Source organism: Argiope bruennichi, chromosome 5, assembly GCF_947563725.1.
Source record: "Argiope bruennichi chromosome 5, qqArgBrue1.1, whole genome shotgun sequence".
Classification (NCBI taxonomy): Eukaryota; Metazoa; Arthropoda; class Arachnida; order Araneae; family Araneidae; genus Argiope; species Argiope bruennichi.
Genome location: NC_079155.1, coordinates 6,779,048 through 6,805,307, shown reverse-complemented (window position 1 = coordinate 6,805,307; position 26,260 = coordinate 6,779,048). Strand labels below are relative to the sequence as shown.

Here is a 26,260-nt window from a genome sequence, read left to right as displayed (position 1 = left end):
ATTTTTCTCCTTTGTTGATAGAGATTCATTTTATTCAAATTAGAACACGTTACATAGAAAATGTATTAATAACTGCCTAGATAAATGATTATTTCAAATCAATTTCAGAAAGATGATATTTCGCATAATAGACAAATTAATCTTTATTGAAATCATTAAATAAAATGTGAAACTCTTCCAGATAATTACATAATTTTCTCTATCAAGGATTCTAATAAATTATTCATGACTTACATAGGAAATGTTCAACGATAAAATTGTAGATTCACGTTTGATTAACCAGTTAGTTAGATGATGAGTGTGGTACTTAGGAATTAATAATGGCAGAAATATTAATTGACGGTTTATGATTATGTTCAATGAATTCTATGGATAAATATAAGAAATATATCTATACTAATAATAAGGGGGAAGATGTGTGTATGTGAGAGCGGACTTGCTGCCGGCCTACCAGGTAGGCCATTTGACTTAGAAATGGCTAAATTGGCATGTATATATATTGAAGTTTGGAAATGTGCACTCAGGAACTGTTTTTCTTCACGATTTTGTTTAGAGTTTCAATTAATTTTAAATTAATCGACATTATGATGTTTTCGGAAAACACTTTCCAGAATATTACACAAAAATTAATTTTAAAATATTTTTCAAAATTAAAATATATACATCTTTTTGATGATATCAATTTAAAAGTTGCGAATATTTTTCCTGAATAGTAATAATATTTTAAAATATTTCCTCCTAATTCCACCAATAGCTTGCATTGCTAACTTGAAATTCAAACCGTTTTCATTTTTCATCAAATATTTAATCGCGCCATTTTTTTCCATTGTTGATTACTGAAAAATAAGGATTCGGTTTAATATCAAGATAGTTTAAACGCTGAATAAAAAAGTGGTTGTAATGTATCGAATTTTTAACAAATAATACTAAATATAAAATTTTAAATGAATCAATTTTATTATTAAATATTTATTAAAAATGGCATAAAATGATATATGTAACGTCTCCATATTCATAAATTATGTAGTTTTCTATCCGTTTCTCTTCCCATTTCAAACCTGCCATTCTATCCTTAGATATGTGATAAAATCACTGCAAAGTTTAAAAGAACTCCGAACAAGGGACTATTCGAATTTATTTTATAACATACAATTGATGCCACGTATAATAAAAGTCACGAAGAATATGAATCAAAAATATATTTTAATACATAATTTCGTAACACAAATGCGCAACGAAATAGATTATTATGTTTATGAAGAAATTACAGAAAAAAAATGAATTGAGTCCGTCAAACCGTATCAAGGTGTGGAGAATAGAAAAGTTAAACAAAAAGAATCACCAACAGATCATAGCCTCTTTCAGATTTTTCTTTGAACTAATGAGTATGCTTTAAACGGATATTGTCAAAAGTTGGAAAAATTCCTTTCTTTCGTACTATGCGATCAATTGTGTAAGAAAGCAATATTACAGATCCATAAAAGTATATTTAATGTTCATTTCAAATTTTGAAGCATTTGAATCCAATTTTTATAATATATATAATGAGTAGTACAAAATAATATTGTTGATTATTTCAGTTCACAATCCTTTGGGGATTCAATTCAACTTTTTTGATGAATTAAAATATTTCAATGAACGAATTTTTAGATAGAATATCTTCTTAACAGATAAGTTTCTTGAATTCTTTCAGTTGCTCATTAAATATATACTTTTTTTAATATTTTGCATTGTAAAATTATTAGTATTTCAATAAATATTTTCAAATCATGTATCAAGTTTCTGCCGAAGGAATATTAAAATAATTAGTAATAATAAGATATTTTAATAAAAAAATGAAGAACCATAGGAAAGTAATTCTAAGGAATTGTAAGCCAGATTAACTTTGAAATAAAATACTGTAAGAAAAAAGTGTCTAATACATGGTTGAAAGATATTTAGAAGTACTTATTAATATCGTAAAGCCGAATATTGCGGAAAAAATGGAAATTTATATATTGTTAAGGAAGCTATTTAACAAAATGAAAAATAAAGAAAATCACTGTTCATTTTTTTTAATCAAGAGAAATCAATTTAAAGGTCATATATTATTAATAAGCACTTTTAATCGAATATTTTAATGAGAGAAAAAAAAAAAAGAAAAACATGACAGAACACGTAGCTTCCATTTTCTTTGTCTCAAATTAAATATATTGAATAAAACAGAAATTGAAACACATAAGGATTTTAAATAAATTTAAACAACTCCTAAAGATTAAAAAATATTTATTTTGAAGAGATGAATATCTATTTTTACACTCAATTTCTCTTTTACTTCATACAAAAAATATTGAGCAGGAAAGAAAAAGTAGATATCTACTAAGCATTATTGAGTGTTTTTATTCCGAATGCAGAGACTTTAGTTCATACCAGAAATATTATGGATTTTAAATGAACGGTTTTCAAAAACGCGATAAAATTTCTTGTTAAATGTATGTAATGTACTATTTAATAATAATAATAATAATAAAAGCTTTTTCAAAAGAGTCACTAATGGAAAGAGCAGCCATCTGTTTCTCGGTATAAAAATAAAAAAAGGATATTATTTAAATAATTAAAGAAATTATTATAAAAGCAAAAATAATTAATAAACAAAAAGTTGAACCAATAAGAGATAAATGAAAATTCCACAAAATTAATGAAATGGAAATCTTTGGAAACTATTTAAATTTTGGAAGGAGATGAAAATGAATGCAAAAATTTACAGTTACGTAAGTTTCGGGTAAGTGATTTACACATTTTGATATTGTTTTATGTTTTGATATCAATAACTGGCTCATTTTTGTTGCAATTCTCATAAACAATTGAGTTTATATTCAATTGTTAAAATAACTAAAAAAAAAGGTTTCATTATGCAATTATAGATTTAATAAGAGTATTCATCTGTAATTGCAGCTAAATTTTAGGAGTAAAATAAATACTAGAATGTGAAATATCTGTAATTTCACTAAAAGTAGAAATTTTTATGGCCTATAATTTTTTTAATTAAAAAAATAATTCGCAAAATGATAATTCGTGTTTGACACATCAATATCAAATATGCATACCCTTTTCAATGTTATATTTTCCTGGGGTTCTTTGCAACCAGTCGTAGTCAGTGGACATCGTAGCCTCCGACCACTGTTTACCTAGCTCATACTGGGGTACTGCAAGGGAAAAAAATAAAAACAAACGAATTCTTTGACGTTTAAATTAAAATTAAACTTGAGAAGAATTAAGAAGTTGTTAACTTTTATAAATAAAAAAAACTATATTTAATCATGTGAATGAGTTTATAAGAAGAAAAATAATTTTAGTCACATAACAAATTGGAATAAAATTTTTAATGAATAGTCGTAGTCACTAAAAATCGTAACCTCCGACCACTGTTTACCTAGCTCATACTGGGGTACTACAAGGGAAGAAAATAAAAACAAACGAATTATCTTTATCTTAAGTTTAAATTAAAACTAAACTTGAGAAGTATTAAGAATCCTTTTTACTTTTAAAATAAAATAAAATGATATTTCATCATGAGAATGAGCTTAGTAAGAAGAAAAATAATTTTAATCACACACCAAACTCGAAAAATTTTAAAGAATACTTTTTTTTCGTTTCCTATGACAATTATAGAAAATTGTTTCGAGAAAAGGTCAATTCTACAAAAAAGAAAAAAAAATTACAAATTTTAATTTCGTCAGCGCATTAAAACACGGCTTTTTTAATCGGTTTAAATGCTTAACTCATTAATTTCCTTCCTTTTAAAAGGCAAATTAAAGAAACTTTTCAAAATAGAAATATCTGAAATTATTTTTTTACTCATTTAATTTTGATTAGATTCCTAATGACTTTTATTTCCTGTAATCTTGAGAAACAATAAAAAAAAAATCAAATCTTAAAAGAAATATTTTATTTCCATTTTAAGCCCTTGGGAAAATTAAATAATTATATCGAAATTTATATATTTGAAACTGAAACATTAAAAAATTTGAATTGTACGAAGACTTTATTAAAGAATTTGTCCATATTGTTAAGATAAAAATTTAGGTAAATAATTTGTTTTTTTTTAATATTATATTGCTGTAATTTGTTTTTTTATATTATATTTTTGTAATTTATTTTATTAATATTATATTGTTCTTCAATTTATAAAAAAAATCATAATTTTATCTTTTTCAGCTAACAAACAAAATTTTAATTCACTAGCATGCTCGAATTTGAATCTTAATTAAGATGGTTTTACTAATATATCTGAAATGCATTTGTATTAATTCATACAGTTGGTGAGAATAGATATCTAGTAATCGTTTCCATCCATAAAGTACCTATGTAAAATTTTTGATGAATGCTCTCCCACAGGTGGGAATGTTGATTGGTTTTCCATATATTACTCAGGTGCTACTCAAATATGGTGATCAAATATCCATAAGAAGTCAATATTGTGTTGAAAAACCGTGAGGAAATCCTGAAGTCGTCCTGATAAAACGTTTTATTTCCCTAACCATAATTGGACCTGAAAGCTGATACCATAGACTCATTATGGCAGAAATTCATTCTAGATATATGTTCAACAGGCCCTTAGATACTTTTTTTGTATGCATTTAGAGCGCTCGTATACATTCAATATCTTAATCGGAACTCCTACCTGGAAACTGTGCATAATACTCTTTTATATGCAAATAAATTTTATTACAGTGAATTGTTTTTCATTTGATTTTCAAGCCAGCACCAACAAACAAATAATCTCCGAATGCTTATACGTTTTTTTTAATAGTTACTACATCACACATAGAAATAAAAATTTGCATAGAAATAAAAAAAAAGTTGCATATATTCAAAGGACTACCTTGACAACAAGCCTCTTGGTGGCCATAGTAGAAGATCATTCTTTTATTGCCTGATTATTTTTCCGACATCCTTATTGAGTCAGCCAAAAAGTGTTGTGCTTTTCAGAAAATAGGTTTAAGTGTGTACAGAGCTTTGATTAAAATTATTTTTATGTTGAGCTCCCTAATAATAAAAGTCATATTTAGAACCATCTTCCAAACTACCTAGTTTTGCTTATATTATTAATTTGAGCTACTACTGATTATAAATAATATTTTATTATTATTTTTTGGAATTTAAACTGTTTGATAACAGAATATTTTAATTAACAAAAATGCATTTGAAATTTATATTTGAATATTAAACACGTAGAATTTTAATTATCTAAAGCATTATTATAGTTATTATTTAATCTAAAAGGCTCACGACATCGAATTAAGAGGCATTTATTGCATCTCAGATGTTCAGACAAACTAAGTATTTTTTTAAGTGGTTTAAGAATTTAATGTCAATTTGGAATTAAAAAAATAATAAAAGTAAAATGTATGAGAATAAGAAAATAATAAAAACAAAAAAAGGGGAAATAAAAAATAAACAAAACAAAATGAAAAACCTGTTGATGTCCCAAAAATGCCTCGAGTATCTTGTTCGAGTTTTCCAGATAATTGGGAACGATCTAAAATAAAATAATAACGCTGCTTTTAAAAATTATTCATGATTTAATGAGCGAGGTAGAAAAGAAGAAGCAAAAAAATCTTTAAAGTGTCTTAAAACTGTTAATTTTATAACAAAATAACTACATGTTATTCAAACACGCTTAAAAAATTATTTATGTAAAAAATATTTGATTTTTTAAAAGTTGCTTGAATACATGTTATGTAATGACATATTTATAAAATTATTTCATGAATGTTATTCATTAATAATGAAACTGGTAATGTATTGCAACCATCTAAAAATGATTACTTTTACTTTTTTTGATTGAGAAGTTTTTCATGAGATTGCAGTAAGTCAAAGAAGACAAAAAATAGATATTTAGAGAGAAAAAAACAAAACAAAAAAAAAACGTTTTTTGAATTTTTTTTTGTAGACATGGGAAAAATGGGATTCTGAGAGTATTAGATTTCTATTACAATTATTATTTCTGGTTCTGCATAAGTAGTGATTTTGTTAAAAACTACTATATAAACAAGCTAAGAAATATTTATTGCAAAATACTCATTTTTTAGCTTAATGTAAATGCAAATTATGGCACCTTTGTGTAAATATATTTTCGAAAAATATAATTTTTCAGTGGCAGAAATTAAGATACATTTATTTTTGTAAAGCAGGCTACTTCTAATTCATTTTGTTTAATGCTATGTTTTGCATATATTAATAAAAGTATATAAAGAATATTTAAATTGGTCAATTAAAAAAATCCCACATTTTAAATATTTCAACTTTTAGTCGAAAACAGATGCAAAAAAATCGAAAAAAAATCAATGGCAGTTCATTAATGTTTAAAAGAACCATTATTTTATGTAATAATAATAAGAAAAAAAAACATCAAAGGATACACGTAGTGGATGGTAGTACTAATATCCCACAAAGTATCAGGCTTCAGAGATTTAAAAAATTTATTACTTTTTTAAAAATGCATTTGCTGTAATCTGATTTATAAATATTTAAAGCTAATTAAAAGTCATATTTTGTCCATCTGGACTTAATTTTTGACAATTATATAGTTTTATTTTATTATAAATAAATATGCTATAACTATACCGGTAAAATATTAAAATTCTAGAAAAGAGGTCAATTCGTCGTATTCCTTCAAACTACATACATAAATTTTTGATTTCTATATTTAGTTTCTAAAACTTCCATATTTCCAACGAAAACTATTCTACCATTTCCTTCCGTATGAAAAAAAAAAAAAAATCTTTACAGGTCCATAGAAACGTCAATGATCATATTTTATTCGAATCTTTTCCATTCATTTATATCGAACATTCGTCTAAGTTAAGGCAATATACATTTGGAAAAAACGCGAAAGCTTCTTTTCAAAGCCCTGCCTGCATGCGTGAGAGGACCGTTTGTCAAAATAAACATCTTGTAAATGTACAACTGGACACTGTAAAGAAAAAAATAACCAATCGCATAAAGAACCAGTCCAAATGAAACAGATCTCCACGGAAGAAAAGGGGTAAAAAAAGTAAAATCCTGTATGGAAAGCAGCAGGTGAGGAAAGGAGGGGTGGGGGGGCAACACACAAACCTATCTTCAAAGAAAATTCTGCCTACAAATGATCAGGAAAAAAATATACTGCACTTTTTTTCGTTCTCCACCTTTTCAAGTCTTGGAACCATATACTCTGGCCACCACCGTACATACAAACCATTTTCTATCTCTGTATTGCATTTCTGGTTTCGCATTCTAGGGAAAAGTAATGATGTTGTCCCGTTTGTACTTTTCTTTTTTTTTCCCCTAGAAGTGTACTATCTTACTTTTTTGCAGGCCATGTTGGTTTATCTTTTTCTCATTTTCTTACTTTTTCGAAAGGTTTTATAATATAGATTTTAGGATTAGAGAGTCTGGAAAGATTGTGTTGTCAACGAATGTTTTGTGTCTCCTTCTGTCCATTACCTTCGATGCAGTAACTTGAAACTTGTTTGTAAGGATATATGTGTGAGCATTTCCGTCATTTTTGATAAACATTTGAGACCGCCTAATGGTAAGATCAAGGATTCTTCAAGCATAGGTTTTGTTCCAATGGATGGAAAAAAGGAAGATCGCGAAATGCTTATCAGATTCTTGTTGTAAAAACATAGTGAATGAAAGAAAAAAAATTGTATTTTAAGTAAGAGTTACTAGAATCATAAATAAAAGAAAAAACAAACATATAAGAGATTTGAACAAAATTTAAAATAATCAGATCAAATAAAAATTTTTATTTGTGTAATATTAGTTAAATTCTAAGCTGGCAATTAATTTTCCGATGCATGTGCACATTTATAAGAAAACGAAAGTTTCCTGGATAAATAAATATATTTGATATCTATATAGATTTTCCAACTTTTACAACAGGATGCTTGCATTGCTTGCTTTCTCTGAACCCATGTCAAATATAGCAGATTTTTTTTCGCATTTGACATGAACATGAAATCGCGCATCAGTTTAAAATGAGAAAGAAAAATGCTCCATAACCATAATTTAGAGCAGATAACTAGTTAACTTGTTTAAACAAATAAAAAAAAATATATAGCTGTTAATAAATATATTAAAAAAAACAGCAAATAAAAATATAAAAAAATAAAGCAAAAAGAATGAAAATGGTTGTTTTAAATAAAGAAAAATTTAAATTAAATTTTAAAAAAAATTAAAAAGAAAAATTTAAAATTAATTTTATTTTTTTAAAGGATTGGTATGATTTATACAAGAGGACTAAAGATGAAAGACGCCGGTTTGAATTGGAACACAAGAGTGAAAATGTGTGAAATCTTTTCCTCAGCAATTTTGCTAAGGGATTCATTTAAAAATTTCCTAGACACGTGCCGATTTAGGAAAGGAAATCTTGCATGTATATTTGAAATGTATGCCGTATGTATTAAAGATTTTTATTCCTTCTCTTGTAGCGTGAAAACTGAAATAGCAGTAATTTTTTAGAACATGTGTTAGAAACAAATAAAAAAAAATGGGATTTCGATTATTATTTCTTTAAAATCTTTAAAAATTATGCTGCATTAGCTTTCTTCCGGCATTTATATGTTTCTTTTTATCATGATCGTGAGAATAGAAGGAGGCTTTATGCGATATTTTATAAGATTCTTTTCTGACAAGTAGTCTGTTACAGTCTGAAGAAGTCTGCAACAGAGAAAAAGTAATCTCTCTTTTGAGAAGTATTCTGTAATATAATTCATACATAAATTAGCCATACATAATTTTGAAATGGAAAAAGTTCTAGCTTGTGTTGAAAATGAATGAGAATAAAATTTATTTATATCAAAAAATGATAGAATGATTTCATTATTCATCAAGACTCTTTTGTAATGTCTTTTGAAAACAAAGATCACCATACAATTATTTTGGTTTGCAAATAGCAAATATTCTAATAGAAAACTTTAATTATTTATGTTCCTCCATTCCAAATGTTTTTTAAGTAGATCTTTCTAAGTTCAGGCCATTGATTAAAATACTGAATTCAGAACACTTTCTTTTAATGAACAGCAAAAGATCCCTTCTCATTATTTATAAATTTCATCGAGAATTCAGATACCTATATACCTGTATGTTTCAAATATTTATATATTTTTCTCCATTTTACATTCTGTTATAAGAAATATAGGAAGATAAATATTATAATAATAAAAAAAATTTGAACTCAATATTTTGATAAATTTCAAAGTTTCAGACTTCAGTGAATACACAAATCTCATTTTTTGAATTATGTCTGTCTTTCTGCGAATATGAAAACTTAAAAAAGTGCTTTGACGGATAAAATTTGGTTTATGGTGTTTACACTACATTTTTAGATTTCTGACAAAATACATTGGGATTGGGTTGCCCGAGTAAAAGAATACACGTTAACAACAAAGTATAATAATCTAGAAAAAAATTTAGGGTTCAGGTTTAACATCTTAAATGTAGATCCATATCAAATTGGCAACTGAATCTCCAAGGGAATAACTGTTTGCCTGCCTATGTCTTTAAGTGCATGTAAAAGCAATAATTTAAAAAGTTAATAACTTAGGTAATTTAAATTTTATACGCAGTTTTGGTATTTAAAGTATAGATAAGCCTTATATGATAAATCAAATCAAACGATGGATTTACTTTCTGTTATACCACATTAATGTAAAAACTAAAACCCCAAAAAGGCAATGATTTAAATAAATGAGATTTAGAATGTGATCTTATGACTACAACTGTAGTTTTATGTCAAATTTTAGTTTAGATGGGTTGAGAAAAAAGGCATTCAAAACACATATTCGATTTCCTAGCATTTGTGTAGTAACCATATATCAGCAATTGATCTTCAGATATCACACGCAAAAAAATCAATAGATTCGCATCAAAGATCAGTTTATTGTAAATATTATTTCAGCATAACATACAAATAATTCACAAGTAATGAGTTTTGACTTGTTTATACATATTTCATTATTTACAATAGAGCAAGTAATAAATTCTTGTAATACTGAGGAAAGGAAATGGATCTTATTTTTAGTGCACGGCATGGATACATTATAGTTATATTGTTTTTATGTTATCAGATATCGTTTATACACTATTTTCTAAATTCACAACTTTCTAAGTAAGAAAAATGATTATTCCTTTTAGTGTGCAATTCAGACATATTTGCCAAGATTTCGAGAATAAAAATTAACCTTATTTTTAGTACACGGCACGGATGGATTGTAGTTATTTTATTTTTATATTATTCGCTATAGTTTCTACGCTGTTTTCGAAGTGTCACAACTCTGTAAGTAAGAAAAATGCTTCGCCCTTTTAGTGTGCCGTACAGACGTATTTGCCAAGAATGCTATTTTGGCATACTTCCGATATTTTGAGTACTTAATATTTTATCATTCAATAAGATTTATCAGAGCTTTTAAGTGTCCCGCATTTATTTTCAGTAACATGAGTCTTACCATTTAACTAAAAACCAACTTTCATTAAATTTGATATATTTCGTTTCGATTTTTCGATTAAGAATAATGGAGTTCCCTAACTACTACTTTGCCGCATTAAACGGGTTCTGCTTTTAATAATATAAATAAATTTACGAAAGGCCATTTGGTTGATATGTTTATCATCACTTCTCTGCATTTCTCAAGATCATTCTTTCTCCATAATAATCTCAAAATGAACGCATTTACGCCATTATGATCATTGCGACTGCTTTTAATCCATCTCAGAAATATTTACCGCCGAACGCCTTTAATTTGCATATCAGAGTTCCAAGATTATCATAATTTTCTCCCCGATTTTTACTTTTTTTATTATTTATTCCACGCATTTCTCGCAGAACACACAATTCTGAAATCACCTCTCCCCCCCTTACCCTCATAACCTCAAACTCATTAAAGAAAGAAGTATTAAGCAAAATCCGGCTAGTCTCGGAAAACAGCGCCATCTGTTGGGTCATTCTTCGAAGGATTTTAATTAAAAATGCTTTTCGATGAAGGGAAACGGATAGCAAGAAAAAATATCGATATAAATAAGGCCTCTTCTCGATTATCGATCGTTCGACTAGAGTGTGAAGATATTTGAAAGACGAAAGTCTGGTTCCTCATCAGTGATAATTAATGCGGAATTGGATTCCCTGCTCCAAGTTTTTATTTTTGCCTGCATATCGCTTAGAACAAATGATTTTCGATTACCTCAATGAAATTTTTAATTACTTTATTCAATTAATTTACAGAGTTTGTAAGATATCAGTACAATTTTATCGCGTTAAATGCATGGGAATTTTTCTGTTAACAATAAAGTGGATATTTAATGAATAATGTGCTTATTTAGAGAGAAATATTGATAGTATTGCATTAAGTACCTTTTCATTATTAAGGAAAAAAATTGAGAAGTAGCAATTTGTCATGAACGGGAAGTTCTAATTTAATTTTTACGACTGAAATTTTAGATTTTTTTTGTCCTTTTTTAAAATGGTTGATTCTTTCTCAGACGACGAACGTTCAATTCTGTATTATAATATTATAATTAGAGTAGCAGGTAATATAATTTTCATAGAATTATACAAGTCAGGGGATTTATTTGTTGCCTTGTGATAGATTGGTGGAGATATCACAGCACTACAAATTATTTACATTTTGATAAGATATTGCAACATACTATTTTTTTTTGCAAATAATTGCAAATGAGTAAGTGAAAACATTTAATATAATATTAAGTAAATATTCAACTTTCTAAATCTATTTACTTATGTATAACTATTTTTCAAATTGTTCTGGTAGCGGTTTACTGGTTTTGATAAAATATGAGTATGTACGTGTGAAATTTTTATTCTACGGCAGAATTTTTTTTAATCCTTACGAAAATTGTCTATTCTTTATGAAAAAAAATTATACCCCCAGAATTCACGAAGAATTTAATTAATTACAAATATAAGAACCTTTAATCATATAAAAGTCTAAAATTCTCTTTAAAATCTAGAATTGTCGCCATATTTAAAGCTCCATACACCTCTAAGGAATCTAGTTCTGCAACAGAACAGGAATTAAAGAAAACATATCAATTTTTTTTATCAGCAGAGATTAAGAAAGAGAATAAGATATAAGCAGTTGAAACAATAAAATTTAATACATTGTAGAGGGCCGAGACTCTTTATAACTTCATTATGAGGTAGATGAAAATAATAGAAGAGTTCCAGGAGCAGTTATTTAATTATTTTCTAAGTTCCACTCACAAGACAAAAGAAAAAATTAAATTTACTTTAGAATACAATTTAATAATGACCCACAAGAAGGATCATGGGAAATACCTTGATGTTAATAAGGTAACGCCATCTGTTGTATCAAAAGAGAAGGAAGTAGAGTTATGTAACCGCTTCAACATTTGAAACAACAGAAATTTTAATAAATCGAAATGTTATTTTTATGCCAAACATTCAAGAGCATCAAAAATAAATAGCATAAACTGAAAGGAATTATTTTGTATTTATACGTAATCCATCATTTATATTTATAAATGATGGTTTTTTTTCGGAAAATGTGAAGAAACATTAGGGAACAAAAATTCGAGAAATACCATTCGAAAAATTTCAAGATATTTAAAGCTACAGTTGGTATATATTTTAGTCCATATTTTTCACTTACAATACAAAAATCGTTAAAAACATTTCAATCGAAACTGCTTAAATTTTAAAGAGAACAGCTGTTGCAATAACGATTTTTTTAAGAATGATATTTAAAACTTTCCTTTTGTTTTGAGTCTGGTAATTGAATTGTGGAAAGCTTGATTCATTTCAAAATAGTTACCAGGATGTGAATTTTTCTGAAAAGAAAGGAAAATAAAAGCATTGTAAATGTTGAAGATTCCATTTAAATTTGGTAGTTTCATTTATTGAATTCGTCTTTCAATCAACATCTCCAGGCATTTCAGCGCGAATTTAATTTCATGCTCCATCTACAGATAAGAGAAGAAAATGGAACTGTTAAAACTGTTCGATTTCAGCACACAACCACACTTGACCAACAAGACTTAAAAAAGTTTAAGGTACCAGACAAATCTTGAAGTTCAACTTTAAAAGCGTATTACGAATCAATCGGTAAACACAAATTTAGAAACTTTTACTCACCCCAAAGCGCCCAAGAAAGAAGATTGAAAGATCTGTTTGAAATGGAAAAAAAAAAGCTTATTTATCTTTTCTTATATCTGCTTTAAAATACTGCAATAAACGTTACCGCTAATTTTGCAGAGATTAACAGCTAAATATAGATCGTGCTTTCATTCTTTAAAAATTCTTTAATAAAATATTTTGAAAGAAATCTCTTTAAAAATTTACGAATGATGAATCAACATATAACAGAATTAAAGGTTTTCTCATACATCAGTGATAAAAGCAAACGATTGTAAGAGACAAAAAATACATTTAAAAATATATTTATTCTTGCTTGTTTCATTTATATTCTTATTACAGTAGTTCTGGCAATATTCTATTAAAAAATTTTCATTCCAGATTCATGAACTGCTAAGGAATTCACAATAATTATATTCTGTATTGATATTCTTTTGAAATTCTTGAAAATTGTATTCTTTCACAGTATTCCGATCTTTCAGTATTTTCCAGGTTTATTAATAAGTGATAAACAAGTTCATTACTGTTATATTTATTTTTCTTTCTATCTATCATTGTTCTTTTATCAGATCTTTTCGATATTGAAAGATAATCAGCAATAAGTTCTTGGCTTTTTTAATATATTCAATTTTATAACATACATTTGTGGCATTGCTGACACACACATAAAAAAAAAGAGTCAATTTTCCAAGAATACGTTTTAACAAATTCTAGGAATAAAGATTTTTGGAACATAATATTCTAATTCCCCCCCCCGAAAAAAAATCTCTTAGCAACGATGAAGATTAGGACCTTTTATAGAAACATTCAACATAAATTTATTCTTGCGTGTTTCCCTTCTTGTTTTTGCAGTGAAATATTCTATTAATCATTTTTCAGTCTAGATTTATGAACTGCTAAATAGTTCGCAGTAATTATTTTCTGTATAAATTTTATATTCTTTTGATAATCTTGAAAATCGAATTCTTCCGCAGTATCCAGATTTTTCAGTATTTTCCCGGTTTACTAATAAGTGATAAATTAGCACATTGCTGATTCTTTCTTTAAGTATATTCAGTTTTATAACTTCCATATGTAGCATTGCTGATACAAAAATAAGCAGTCAAGTATCAAGAAAGATGAGAAAAATGTTATCATTTTCCAAGAATATGTTTTAACAAATTCTTGGAAATCAAACAATAAAAAGATTTTTGGAACATTATATTCTATACTCCCCTCTATTCAAAAAAAATTCTCTTAGCAGCGATGAAGATTGGAAGCTTTTATACAAATACTTACATTCTCTTCTAAAAGATTTCTATGCTTCAATGGCACTATTTGAGCGAGAATATTATCTTAGAAAACTTCAATTTTGCTCAGAGAATCTACAGAGGCGTTTTGTGTACGAATCAAAGAGAAACAAAACGAGTGCAACAATCTTTCACTTTCATGTCGTTTTTGAGTTAGCCTGAGGCAACATATTCGCACAAAAGCTCAAATATTCGAGGTATTCCGCTTCGAATATCTTAAAGAACTATTCTCCGGAATGGGATTGAAAATACTGTTCTAGAATGAAAAATGATCCTAAAGCTTTAAATTTTTTCCCTTTCGGTAAGCTATTTTCCCTTTTTGATAGCGCCATGAACGACACGTTATAGTGTCACCTTTAGATCGTTCGGAAAATAGTTTCGAATAGTCCACCTTTTGGATATCCTATTTCACAGAACCTTATGCCCATGAAGATAACAAAGTGATAGTCGAAACTTTCGATTCTTAGGACTATCAGAAATTGCTGAACTAAAAGAGCCAATGGAATGAGTTCAGATACATTTAGAAGTTTGTTTCATTATGAAGAGATGCTCTGGACAATACAGAAATAAATAAAAGCAGTACATTTAAATTATAAAGCGGTGCTAATTTAAAGAAAAATTCAAAGACATCCAGAACTGAAATAATTTAATTGTTCATGGAGTTTGATTTTTCAAACGGCCATTCAGTGTAGAAATATTTTCACGAAAAACTGAAAAAAAAATGTGATTTATGCATAATGAAATTTGCTAATAAAACAAAAAAAAAATGAATTCATTTACAATTTAAATCTAATTTATTTTTTATTTGAGTTCGAAAGAATAGTTGAAAGACGAATCAGTTTTTAAATGTACATTATTTTAATGTTTCGTTACAAGGAAATTTACATTGAAATAAACAGATTCATGTATTGGTTTTAGTCTGAGACACATCGCCAATATTTATTGCATACTGGTTGCAGAAAAATACCATAATTAATCTTGCGGTCCATCTTTTAATGCACGATAAATGCGTTTATCACCCTGTTTTACCTTCTGCTTTACTCCCATTTCCATAGATTTAACCTGGAATTGGAGACAGAAATTTCCTCAAGCGCCCAGAGACATGGGGTCAAAATGACTCCGTTGTTATTTCTCTTTTTTGTCTTTTGTAAACAGCAATGGAATTTATTTTGGAAACACAATAAATTCTGGAAATCAAGTAGTTACCAAAAGTATCAAAAATTAATATTAAATAATGCTAAATATTATAATATTAAATGTTGGAAAGACGTTCTGAGAAAAACCTAAACAATCTTTTAATGAATATTTACTTCGTTTAGATATTACGGAATGACACTAATGTCAATAACTGTTAGAATTTAACAAATAAAAACAAAGAATACAATATTTTAAAATATTATTTTAAGAATATTTCTTTATTATATTATTTTTGCATTATTCAAATTAATAGCAATTTCAGGGACATGGAGTCAATGACTCCATAATAAAAACAAATCTTTGAAAAAGAATAACTCGGTCATATTCACGTGTTCATACTTAGACTTTTGCCAATCTACTGCTGAAAAAACAACTGAAGATGTTGAGGAGATGTATTCAAGAACAAAATACCACGTGATAATCAGAACTAATGAACAACGCGGATTCATTCTGACTCCCGTCTTCAATTACGGTTAAAAATGTATTTCCACAGCATTCCTTGAATTTTCTCTTTTAGCGCATTTTTTCCGCATGCGCTTACCTTTCTTCCCCTATGTATATAATAGGTACTCTTTCTCCGATTTATTTTCGCTTTACAATTTTACTTCATATTAATTTTTTTAATTTGCTTATATAATACTAGGTTTATTATTTATCATATTTACATGCATATATGCGTATTCTCTATACATATGTGCACCCAAGTCAGCAAGATGTGGAAAGATCTGTCTAAAAACTCTTACATGTATATAAGTTTCTTATCATGGACACCTTACCTTTTATCATGAAAATAAAAATCCAAAATTAGCAAAGGAAAGAATTACATAGTTCATGAATTATTTTTCTTAAAATCAGGAGGGAAATTTAGAAACATATTTATTAAAAATATATTTAGATGCAAAATTTATTTAAACAAACAAGCATGCGAACAGATAATTTGTAATTACACCTTATCAATATCTTGCAGATTGCATAAATAATATAACTCAGCATGAATAAAATATTACTCATGAAATTAAACACTACAATCCAAAGCACCAGAAATGTTGAGATCATCAGTGTAAATAATCACTTTAAGTAAAACTTTTATTATAAAATTATATTATTTATTATTATTATTTATTAATTGTATTATATCACTATATTAATTATTATTTTATAATTTCTTAATTTTATTATTCGTTATTATTATCATTTATGCCAAAGTATAAATATTGCTCCTTATAATTCATATTTTTGATTGATGAAGTTAATGCAAATGATTTGCATCAAATTCAATAACAATATGATCAAAGAAAATCTTCTTCTTCAATTATCAAATAAGAATTGTATTTATTTCTTATCTCGAAGTGCATTCCATATTATCTTATTCTATAACAATGTTCCCAAAAATTGTTCTACTGTCTGTTTCAATTAATCATTAAATGAGATCACTGAAGTTCAAATTTCTGAAATCCAGAAATTCTAAATTGTGTTGCTTACACAACTCACAATTCATCTATTGTTTCTATTTAATTAGAAACAATGCAATAATTGGAATTACAAAATTTATGGAAAATATAATTACTTTTGTATATATATGAAATGTCAATGATATTAATTTTTTGATTATACCAGAATACTGGTCTCTGCTACTAATGAATAACAAAACTCATTAGATGGCGCTATTTTCATATCCTGTCTTAAATTTTCAAATTGCTACAATCGCTTAATAGTGTTTTCAATTATTTTTTTTTAAATTGCTCATTTTTCTTTAACCATCTATTTAGAAAGTTTACTTTCGTGCAATATTGATGAAGAATTAAACATGCACATAAAATCTTTGAAATAATTTACAACTTCTATTGAGAGAATTAGGGTTTGTTTACCCGCAACCCATAACTCCTTCTGAAAATTAACCAGAGTCATGGCGAATGTGTTATTGATTAACGTCATTATGTTCAAAATATTCACTTAGGCATCATAACATGCATTAAGTACCAGGTATTTGTGGATGGAATACCAATTTTAAACATTTTACATTTGATAGAAAAATATTTAACCTAACTATAATTTCTTCAACAGAAGTAACTGAATTAAATGACTCTTCATAAATGAAATTCAAAAGCGTCGAAATTACTGATAGCTTTTTTTACGTTTAATTATATCATCTATATAATTTGACTAGTGATTATCATAAAGTTTCGATTTTACATAAAATCCATATCTTGTTACGAAATGTCATAAAACTACAAACAGTGTTTCAACATCTTTTTTTCTTCAGATTTTTAGAAAATAACACATTTTTTCATTCTTTACCATCGTCTCATGCCTGTTTCACAAACTAAATAAGCACAAAATTTAAAAATAAATAAATAATTTAGTCTAGACTGGGAAGAAAGCCCAAGGTTATAATTTTGAAACATATTGTACCTAGTTGCAATAAAAAAAAATATTTCTCTAAATATTTTCTAATGAATGAAGATTATATTCTTCGCTTTTGAAATCTATCCCATGCATAAATAATACAAAAATTCAGAAGGAATCGTTTTCAAATTTGTACCTCAGGCGTCGATTCATTTATATATTGATCTAAACCCATCATAGCTGAGATTCTGACTTTGCAATGAAAAGAAAATTTACTTTTCTCATTTTTTTAGACACTTGGCAAACTTTTCTTAAAGAATATTATTGTTGATGCAATATTTTAAAAATAAATTTAAGAAATACTGGAAAAGAAATAAAAAAAAATCGATAAATTTAAAAAGCCATTTAGCAAGTGTTAAGGATAAATCAATGGATTTTATAGTTAATTTTTCATTTATAAATTAAAATGAATGCGAAAATAAGTGCTATGAAAACTTACGCAACTTTGAAATTTTATATATTTCTACTAAAATAACTTGAGGTATGATGGAACTTAATTATACATTTTTATCAATATATATTTTCCTATATTAATAAAATAGATTTTCTTTGATTATTGTAATTATAAATTTTGTTCATTTATAACTCCTTTTTCTAAATCATTATGAATATTCTTTAGCATTCACAAATGATTTTTAAAATGTTCCTTGTATGAAATGGACATTCATAATTAAACTTGTACAAGATTCATCTAATAATTATAATCTCGAGGGATTCATTAGTTAAGCAATTTTTTTTCAGAAGAAAGTAAAAATTTTGCACTATATATTGGACATGCTTAAAATCAAAATACACTCTCAGAAATTGAATGAAAATATTGGTTAAAATTGGTTCTATCACTTTCCGCTTAATACAACCTTCAAAATAAAATATGTAAAAATATATCCAAAATAAAACAGGTTCAACAGCAATGAAATGTATCTTTTTCTCCTTTCGTGCAGCAGCAAGAAGATTGTGAGAAATGACTTTCCTATCAATGAATGGTAAATAATCGGCGCAAGTTCTGAATACTTTACTGTTATCTTAATTTTCCAGAACAAATTATAATTTTCTGTGTCTTTCCACGCAAAAGATTTTCATCCATCTCTGTCATTGCTGTCAAAGCATTGGGAAACGAATACAAGGTTGCAAAATGCAACTTTGTGACACTTTCATCTTCCTGCTACGAAAAATCGTGATGTGTTCTAAGCTTTTGTGTCAACAAGTTCGATTACAATTTGCAAATTGCCTCGCGGCTTGTTCTGTAACTAATTAGTGGTATGGAATAAAAGAATCGCGTGCAGAATTTCGGGTTATTCTTTTGGGAAGGAAAGAAACCCACGGAGATCTTTATCAAAGGAAACATGTCACTGCCACTACCAAAAATCTTGGAAAAGAACATCGTCCTCTTTCTCTCGCTTTAATTGTTCTCCCCAGAATAAACTTGAAAGGAATTTGAGCACGCCATGAAAAGTTGTGAATATCTGGGGACGAGTCACTTAACATACTTTATTACTAAGTAAGGGCATTCATTACTGACATTTGTTAATAATTATTCCTTTCCTTTTTGCTAGTTCGCATTATTGAAAAATATTTCCAATTTTATTATTATTTCGTTGAACTCTCACATAAAATTCATTTTCTGTATATTTTTTATTTGTATTTTTATTCTAAAACGTCGATTTATTCATCGAGGATTACCAATAAAATAGCAATTAAAAGCGTAGAAAGGGCTTTAATTTTATATGACAAGTTGTAAACATTTGAAGACAAATAAATAAAGAAATTTTATTAATAAATTTGAAAGCTCACTGTTGTTATTTCTGAATTACTTTAGCAATTTTGAAGTTATTTTTCATAACTGAAAGGTGCATTTTTCTTACATAGGATGTAATTTGTATTATAGTTGAAACTTTTAATATTGGTGAACGAAATGGAGACACTCTTAACACTTTAACTATTGAAGGCAAAAAGAGTTATATTCACAGAAAATTAACGTAAAATTTACCAATAAGACAAACTTTGGCATTGTTTGAGTCGAAATTTATAGTCAATGTTATTAATTATCCCTTATTTTTATTTATTTATTTTTGGTTGTACATGAAATTAGCGACACTATATAATTCAGAATGGAGACACCTTAATGGTAACTATATTTTTCTTAAGTAAACTGTAGCGAAACTAACCGTGTAATGTGGAAAAAGCAATTAATTTCATTACAAGACCATGCTATCTTTAAATTTTCTAAAAGTGCAGATCAGGAGGGAACAGCCCAGAAATGATCTTTGATTAATGAAATGTATAAAATACAGTTCTTGCAATCAACAATTTTGATGCAAGTTGAAGAACGACAAAGCATTCATATTTCAATAAAATCAAAGCTTTATACGAAAGCGTTTCAATAACATGAGGGCTGTTACCGAGTCATTTCGGACAAATGTTATACCATTGTCGTCTCAATTTAGTTTCCATTTTAGGGGTATATGGAATTGGAGGTGTTATATTAATGCCATTTCCATTCTTAAAAAAATTATGTGACAATGCCAACATGTTATTTAGCGTCGCCTGCGATCCATTACGTTGTTATATAACGGACAAAAGTCTTTACGCAGAATAACTATTGAAATTAGTCCCTATGATCCAAAAAATCTTGATTCCGATTATTATTCTTTTTCATATGGATTCTGGTTGCTAGCTCATTAATTTTGATACGATCAATCATTCAATAAAATTTGCGAATAAGATATTTCTGATGGATTAAATATCACCTGCAGCGTACAATGGACTGGTGAAGACCATGTTCAGTTGGTGAGTTGAGAAATATTAATGAAAAAAAAATGACCAAATGCTATTTGATATGCTTAGCCATGTCAGCAGTTCCATCGTTCTGAGCTATAGCAATTCCTGAACCTGGTCGACATTTCGAGTACTTCAAATAAATGACAAAATTCTGATAAAGATGTTGATAAGATGAGTGGAAAAATTGTGAGATGATACTGATTTTTCAGTAGTAATCGTTCAAGCACTTACTTCTTTTCTTAGATATTATTTATAGAAAAAGTAAAAACAAATGTTCATTTAAGAAACTGATTAAAGAAATTCTTTAAGAAACTGATTAAAGAAATTCTTTAAGAAACTGATTAAAGAAATTCTTTAAGAAACTGATTAAAGCAGCAAATTTGTATCTTTCACCAATCTATAAATAATTTTCAGTATCATTTTCTTACGAAACTGTCTTTACTCACAAAACTCACAAAAATGCCTTTACGATTTATGTATATATATATATATATATACTCTCCCTGAACACATATATATCACTTATGACGATAAAGGTAACAGTATTATTTAAATGAAGTAAAAATTATTAATGCCTGATATTTAGAATATTTAGAAAGGAAAATATCCTCTCTGAAAGAACGTACATCACTTATGATGATAAACATTATTATTTTAATGAAATAAAAATTATATATATATATATATATATATATATATATATATATATATATATATATATATATATATATATATATATATATATATATATATATATATATATATATATATATATATATATATATATATATATAAAAGACTAACACTTTTTTCCTAATTTTATTTTTTAGAAAAACTGTGCTGCATGCATGTATCGAAATGGGTAATGATTTTTACCTCAAACTGTAAAGCGAACTGTTTTTGGCATTTCTTTCTGGAAATAAAAAGAATGCACAAACACACATTATGAAGGTATCAATGGCATTTCATATTATATGAATCCTTTTGTGCATTGCCCAGAACGTATCCTTTTGAGTTTTTAGACAAGATGAGCTATTCGCGTGAGGAATGGTGCTCCTGGAGCATTCCGTGCCATGCACAACGAAAGAAATTCGAAGCTTTGAATAAATTAGCAGGCATTCCTTTTGAATGGGAATCACGTAGAAATGAATACGCCGTCTTTTTCGTTCAAATCTTTTCTGAAGCCGGCGATCGTTTTTTTTATTTCTTATATCCTATTCCTAGTATGCATTCGTGGGGAAATGTAGGCTATGTATAACTTTCTTTGATTATTCTAGAACTTTGCCTAATACAGTTGGGCTTAAATAAGTACGAGCTATAGCGCTGCTATGGTTTTAATTTTATTGTATAGGATATGAATACAAAACAAAAAATACAGATAGAGTGAAATACAAAAAAGTATTTCGGTCATGAGAAATCATTAAAAGGAATTCTATATCCCTATTATATTATGAATATCTAATTAATAATTATCAAACATTTTTTTCATCTATGGTTAATATTTTTGTTGGTATGTATTTCGTATATCTTAGTTTAATGCGATTATGTTCTTTTTCTTTATATGCTTTTATATGCATTCGTTGAGAATCTTCCCAGCTGTCTTTCATGCACCGAAAGCCCTTTTGGTTAGATAGCTGAAGTCATATAGTATTAAATAAACATATTACGCACGGAAAAAAAATATTGCGTTTCATGTATGTTGTCTACTCAAAAAGTTATTATGTTTTATTTATCTATATCTATATCTCTCTCTCTCTCTCTCTCTCTCTCTCTCTCTATATATATATATATATATATATATAAATATATATATATATATATACATACAAAAGTACTAAAATAATATATAATTCTTTTTTTTTCTTATTTATATTTTCTTCTTTATATTTTTTTTTTGGTTTAATTTTTATTTGGTTTTTTATTTTCCTATTAACTTGATTTTAATACTTTTGTATCAATTCATCTGTGTTTTAGAAGTAGCTGCAGTTGCGCTCTCTAAATACTATGAAGTTCTTTTTTGGTTTTAGTTTGAATAGGTAATAAATTTTTGTTGCGATTTCCTAAACTGTTTTGTTTTGTTTTCATTTCAGTTTCGCTTTCAAACTATTTCTTACTTTAGATTGGTTACTTATATATATATATATATATATATATATATATATATATATATATAACCAAACATTCATTAGATACTTTTAGAAACATGTTTTATTACTCCAAATCTCTTGTCTAATAACGTAATATATTTATTTTAATTATCTTACTTTTAATCTATCGAGAACCAATTCTGAAATACAACTCTTCTCATATAGTTGCAATGAAAGATATATAGATATAGAAAATAAACACGAAAAATACATATTTTATTTCATCAATGTTCATCTAAAGATATTAAAAGAGAGTTCCATTATATTAGAAAAGTAGATGTATTTATTCATTTATTTTTTTTAAAGTGCATGTGCACGAAGAAATGTAATTTTTTTCAGTTTTGTGCCTACTAATAGATTTTTTATTTGGTTTAGAAAGTGTGTATTATGACGTTTACTGAACAAAGTACCATTTATGCGGACAAGATATGTAACATGGATTACATCTATTGTGATACGAATTTAATTAAATTTTAACTTTTTATTTATGTTTTACAAGATACAAAAACTCGAAACTATTATGGTTTTCAAGGAAAAATCAATACTAGGTTTAATTATTAAATGTTGTAAAACTAGTATTGCAAAGGTTGATAGTATTTTAAATACATTCTAATTATAGACTTGCATATATCGATTCATGAATTTTTTTGTTTAATCTTAAATTAGCTTCAACCTCAAATCTTTGTTAACAATATACTTCAGAAAAGCAAAAATAAACTTAAATACATTTGCTTAAGAGTATTATTCGTTGTTGCGAAACCCTCACAATGAAAGAAAAATTTCTCAAATTTCAATTATTCAATGAAATTGAAATCAAAGTGCATAAAGTTAATAATTTAGTGTGCAAATTCATGTATGTTAAAAGGTCAAGAACAGTTCTTAACAAATGTGTTAGAAAGAGCTAAAATATAAGAAAGTAAAAAGTAAATTATGAAAGTAATTGAATAATTAATCTTATCTTCAAAGGTGAAATGAAAATTTAATTCGCTCTGTAAAAATAATCAATTGCTGATGCGTAGCTCGGTTTTAATTGAAAATTGAATGTAACTGAAAAGTTTCGATTTGTTGTTGAAATCCGATTTAAATATGATGCTAATATTCTGAAAATGGCAAATATTCTTTGAATATATAAATACATTTGGGTCTATTAAAAAGCATAGTACTATTACCATCTCATGAAATGTTGATTTTTTAACGTTTTTATTTATTTTATTTGTATTTTATTTGAACGTGCATTTTTTTGGTGAGGTTCGTCGAAGATTTTCTATTTCTTATAAGGCCATTTCAAACGGTATCAGGATCCCGGATTTGCGGAAACATCTAATAAACTTATTAAATAATACATAGCAAGTTAATAAAGTGATAAATATACATCATAGAGAGGAGCGTCTTTTACATGTCATAGACCACATACATTCAACACATCTAACGAAAAGAAATATTGCAGTCGGAAAATTGAGCAAAATAAATTATTTTTCCTTTTTCTACATAATGTTCACTGTTTTCTCTATGTTAAACACATTTTATGCAAAAATTTTATTTATAATTATATCATATATTACAGCATTGAAACACGGTTTTGACAGTTTGTTTGTTAACATAAGATTTGCTTGTCAGATTCATGGAAGCTGTTTTATTGCTTCGTCGGAAGCCTTTTCGCTAGAGTAATAGTAAACAAATTAAAATTTCATAGAATTCGACTAAATAAATTGTCTTACATTTAAAGTTTACAATGTTAAATGAAGAGTAAATAATATCTTATATGGTTTATTATCTCTTTATATCTTGAGCTTCAACACATACATTCAACTCCACCAGAAATGTAAGAAACAAATATATCTTTGATTCCAAACAAAAATTATTTTATTGTTTGATATCTGTCAATCTGCTTGAATTTTTATCAACCTAACAGATTCTGATGACGAATTCTTCGCTTGTTTTCTTACTTCACGCTTATCATAATATTTGGTGCAAATATGTAAAATAAACTGAATAAGAATATATGATTTTATATACGACATGGAATCAGTTAAAAAAATTATCACATTGGGAATTTTTTTAACGTTGAGTTTAAATGTGAATATTTTAAACTCAAATATAAATTGATCACAGAATTACACCGTGAATTACGGGGAAATCTCTACCATAAATATAAAAGAATTCAGCAGCTTTATAGAAGACTGTTCAGCAGCTTAAATGATCACAGTCACGTTTACTACATTCAAAATAATTCATCTTTTCAAAATGTCCTTAAAGGCAAAGGATAAATGATTCAAGAACTGAATAAAAATATTCTCTTTGCGGATGGTCATTTTATATACATGACTTATTTCTAGACTTTAAAGCAAAAAAAAAAAAAAAAAAAAAAAGAATGAGTGCATTTGCCTGCGCTCACCGACAGAGCAAAAAGTAGCATTTGCTTTTGATGATATATGCACACTCTTTCATCATGTCTGTATTTCGAGGATATTGAGGAACATTTTTTTTTCTTCTCAGCCTATTCGTCCTTGTAAAGAAAAAATAAATGCGAGAATTTTTTTTTATTATGGTGCCTTTTTAAATACGTTACACTTAAAAAGTGATTTGAAACATCTAGTGAAATGCTTCCATACTTTTCATGGCAACTGGAAACTTATGAAAAGTAAGCTAACTGAAATAAAAATTTGTTTGAAATTTTGTTTTAAAAAAGGTTTTTAAAAACTTGCTATATTGTATTAGAAAATGAATGAAAAAATACAAGAATATTGTAAAACCCAATCATTGATTGATATGTAGCTGAGATTTTCCGTGGAATGTCTCATAAAAAAAAACTAAACTATGATAGTCATCGATAATAGTGCAGAAGTTAGAGGTGATTATGTAAGTAACATGGTCGTATTAAAGATTGTAAAACCATTTATTGCTTCAAAAAGAAACGTAAATGCATAAATTTAAAAATAATTGTTCTTTATATTTTTTTTACTAAGAAATACTGAACATATGTATGCATATGTACTGAATTTAAATCGAATATCACCTGTACTCCTTGATTATGAGAAAATTTGAATTAAAGGGAATTGATACCCTGTTAATGAAAAAATCTTTAAACTAGAAATTTCTGGTTCCTTGAAAGCAAGTAGACAGGATACAGATGCAAAAATATAAGGGGTTGAGAATTTGCTATCTAGACAATTAAAGAATATCAGAAAAAGAAAGATGAGACCAAAAGTACTACTCGTGCCCTGCAAGAAATCAAACGCCATTTAGAGAAGCTTGTATATAGGCCTTTTTCCTGACTAGTCAATGAAATGTATTTCTTCTTACAG

At 27.2% G+C, this 26,260-nt stretch overlaps 1 protein-coding gene across 2 annotated transcripts in view; it reads right to left on the bottom strand.

The window, feature by feature from the left end:
- Nucleotides 1–26,260, bottom strand: part of LOC129969387 (hemicentin-1-like) — a 423,763-nt gene that overhangs the window by 24,490 nt on the left and 373,013 nt on the right. Inside the window, exons 4-5 of one of the 2 annotated variants that reach the window (XM_056083948.1) lie at nt 5,459–5,521; nt 3,087–3,185 (exon numbers count right to left, since the gene is read on the bottom strand). The exons of the other annotated variant lie outside the window; for it this stretch is intronic. Of the exons in view, the coding sequence (XP_055939923.1) occupies nt 3,087–3,185; nt 5,459–5,521 (162 nt within the window). The remainder of the gene's footprint in view (nt 1–3,086; nt 3,186–5,458; nt 5,522–26,260) is intronic. 2 annotated transcript variants of the gene reach the window in all.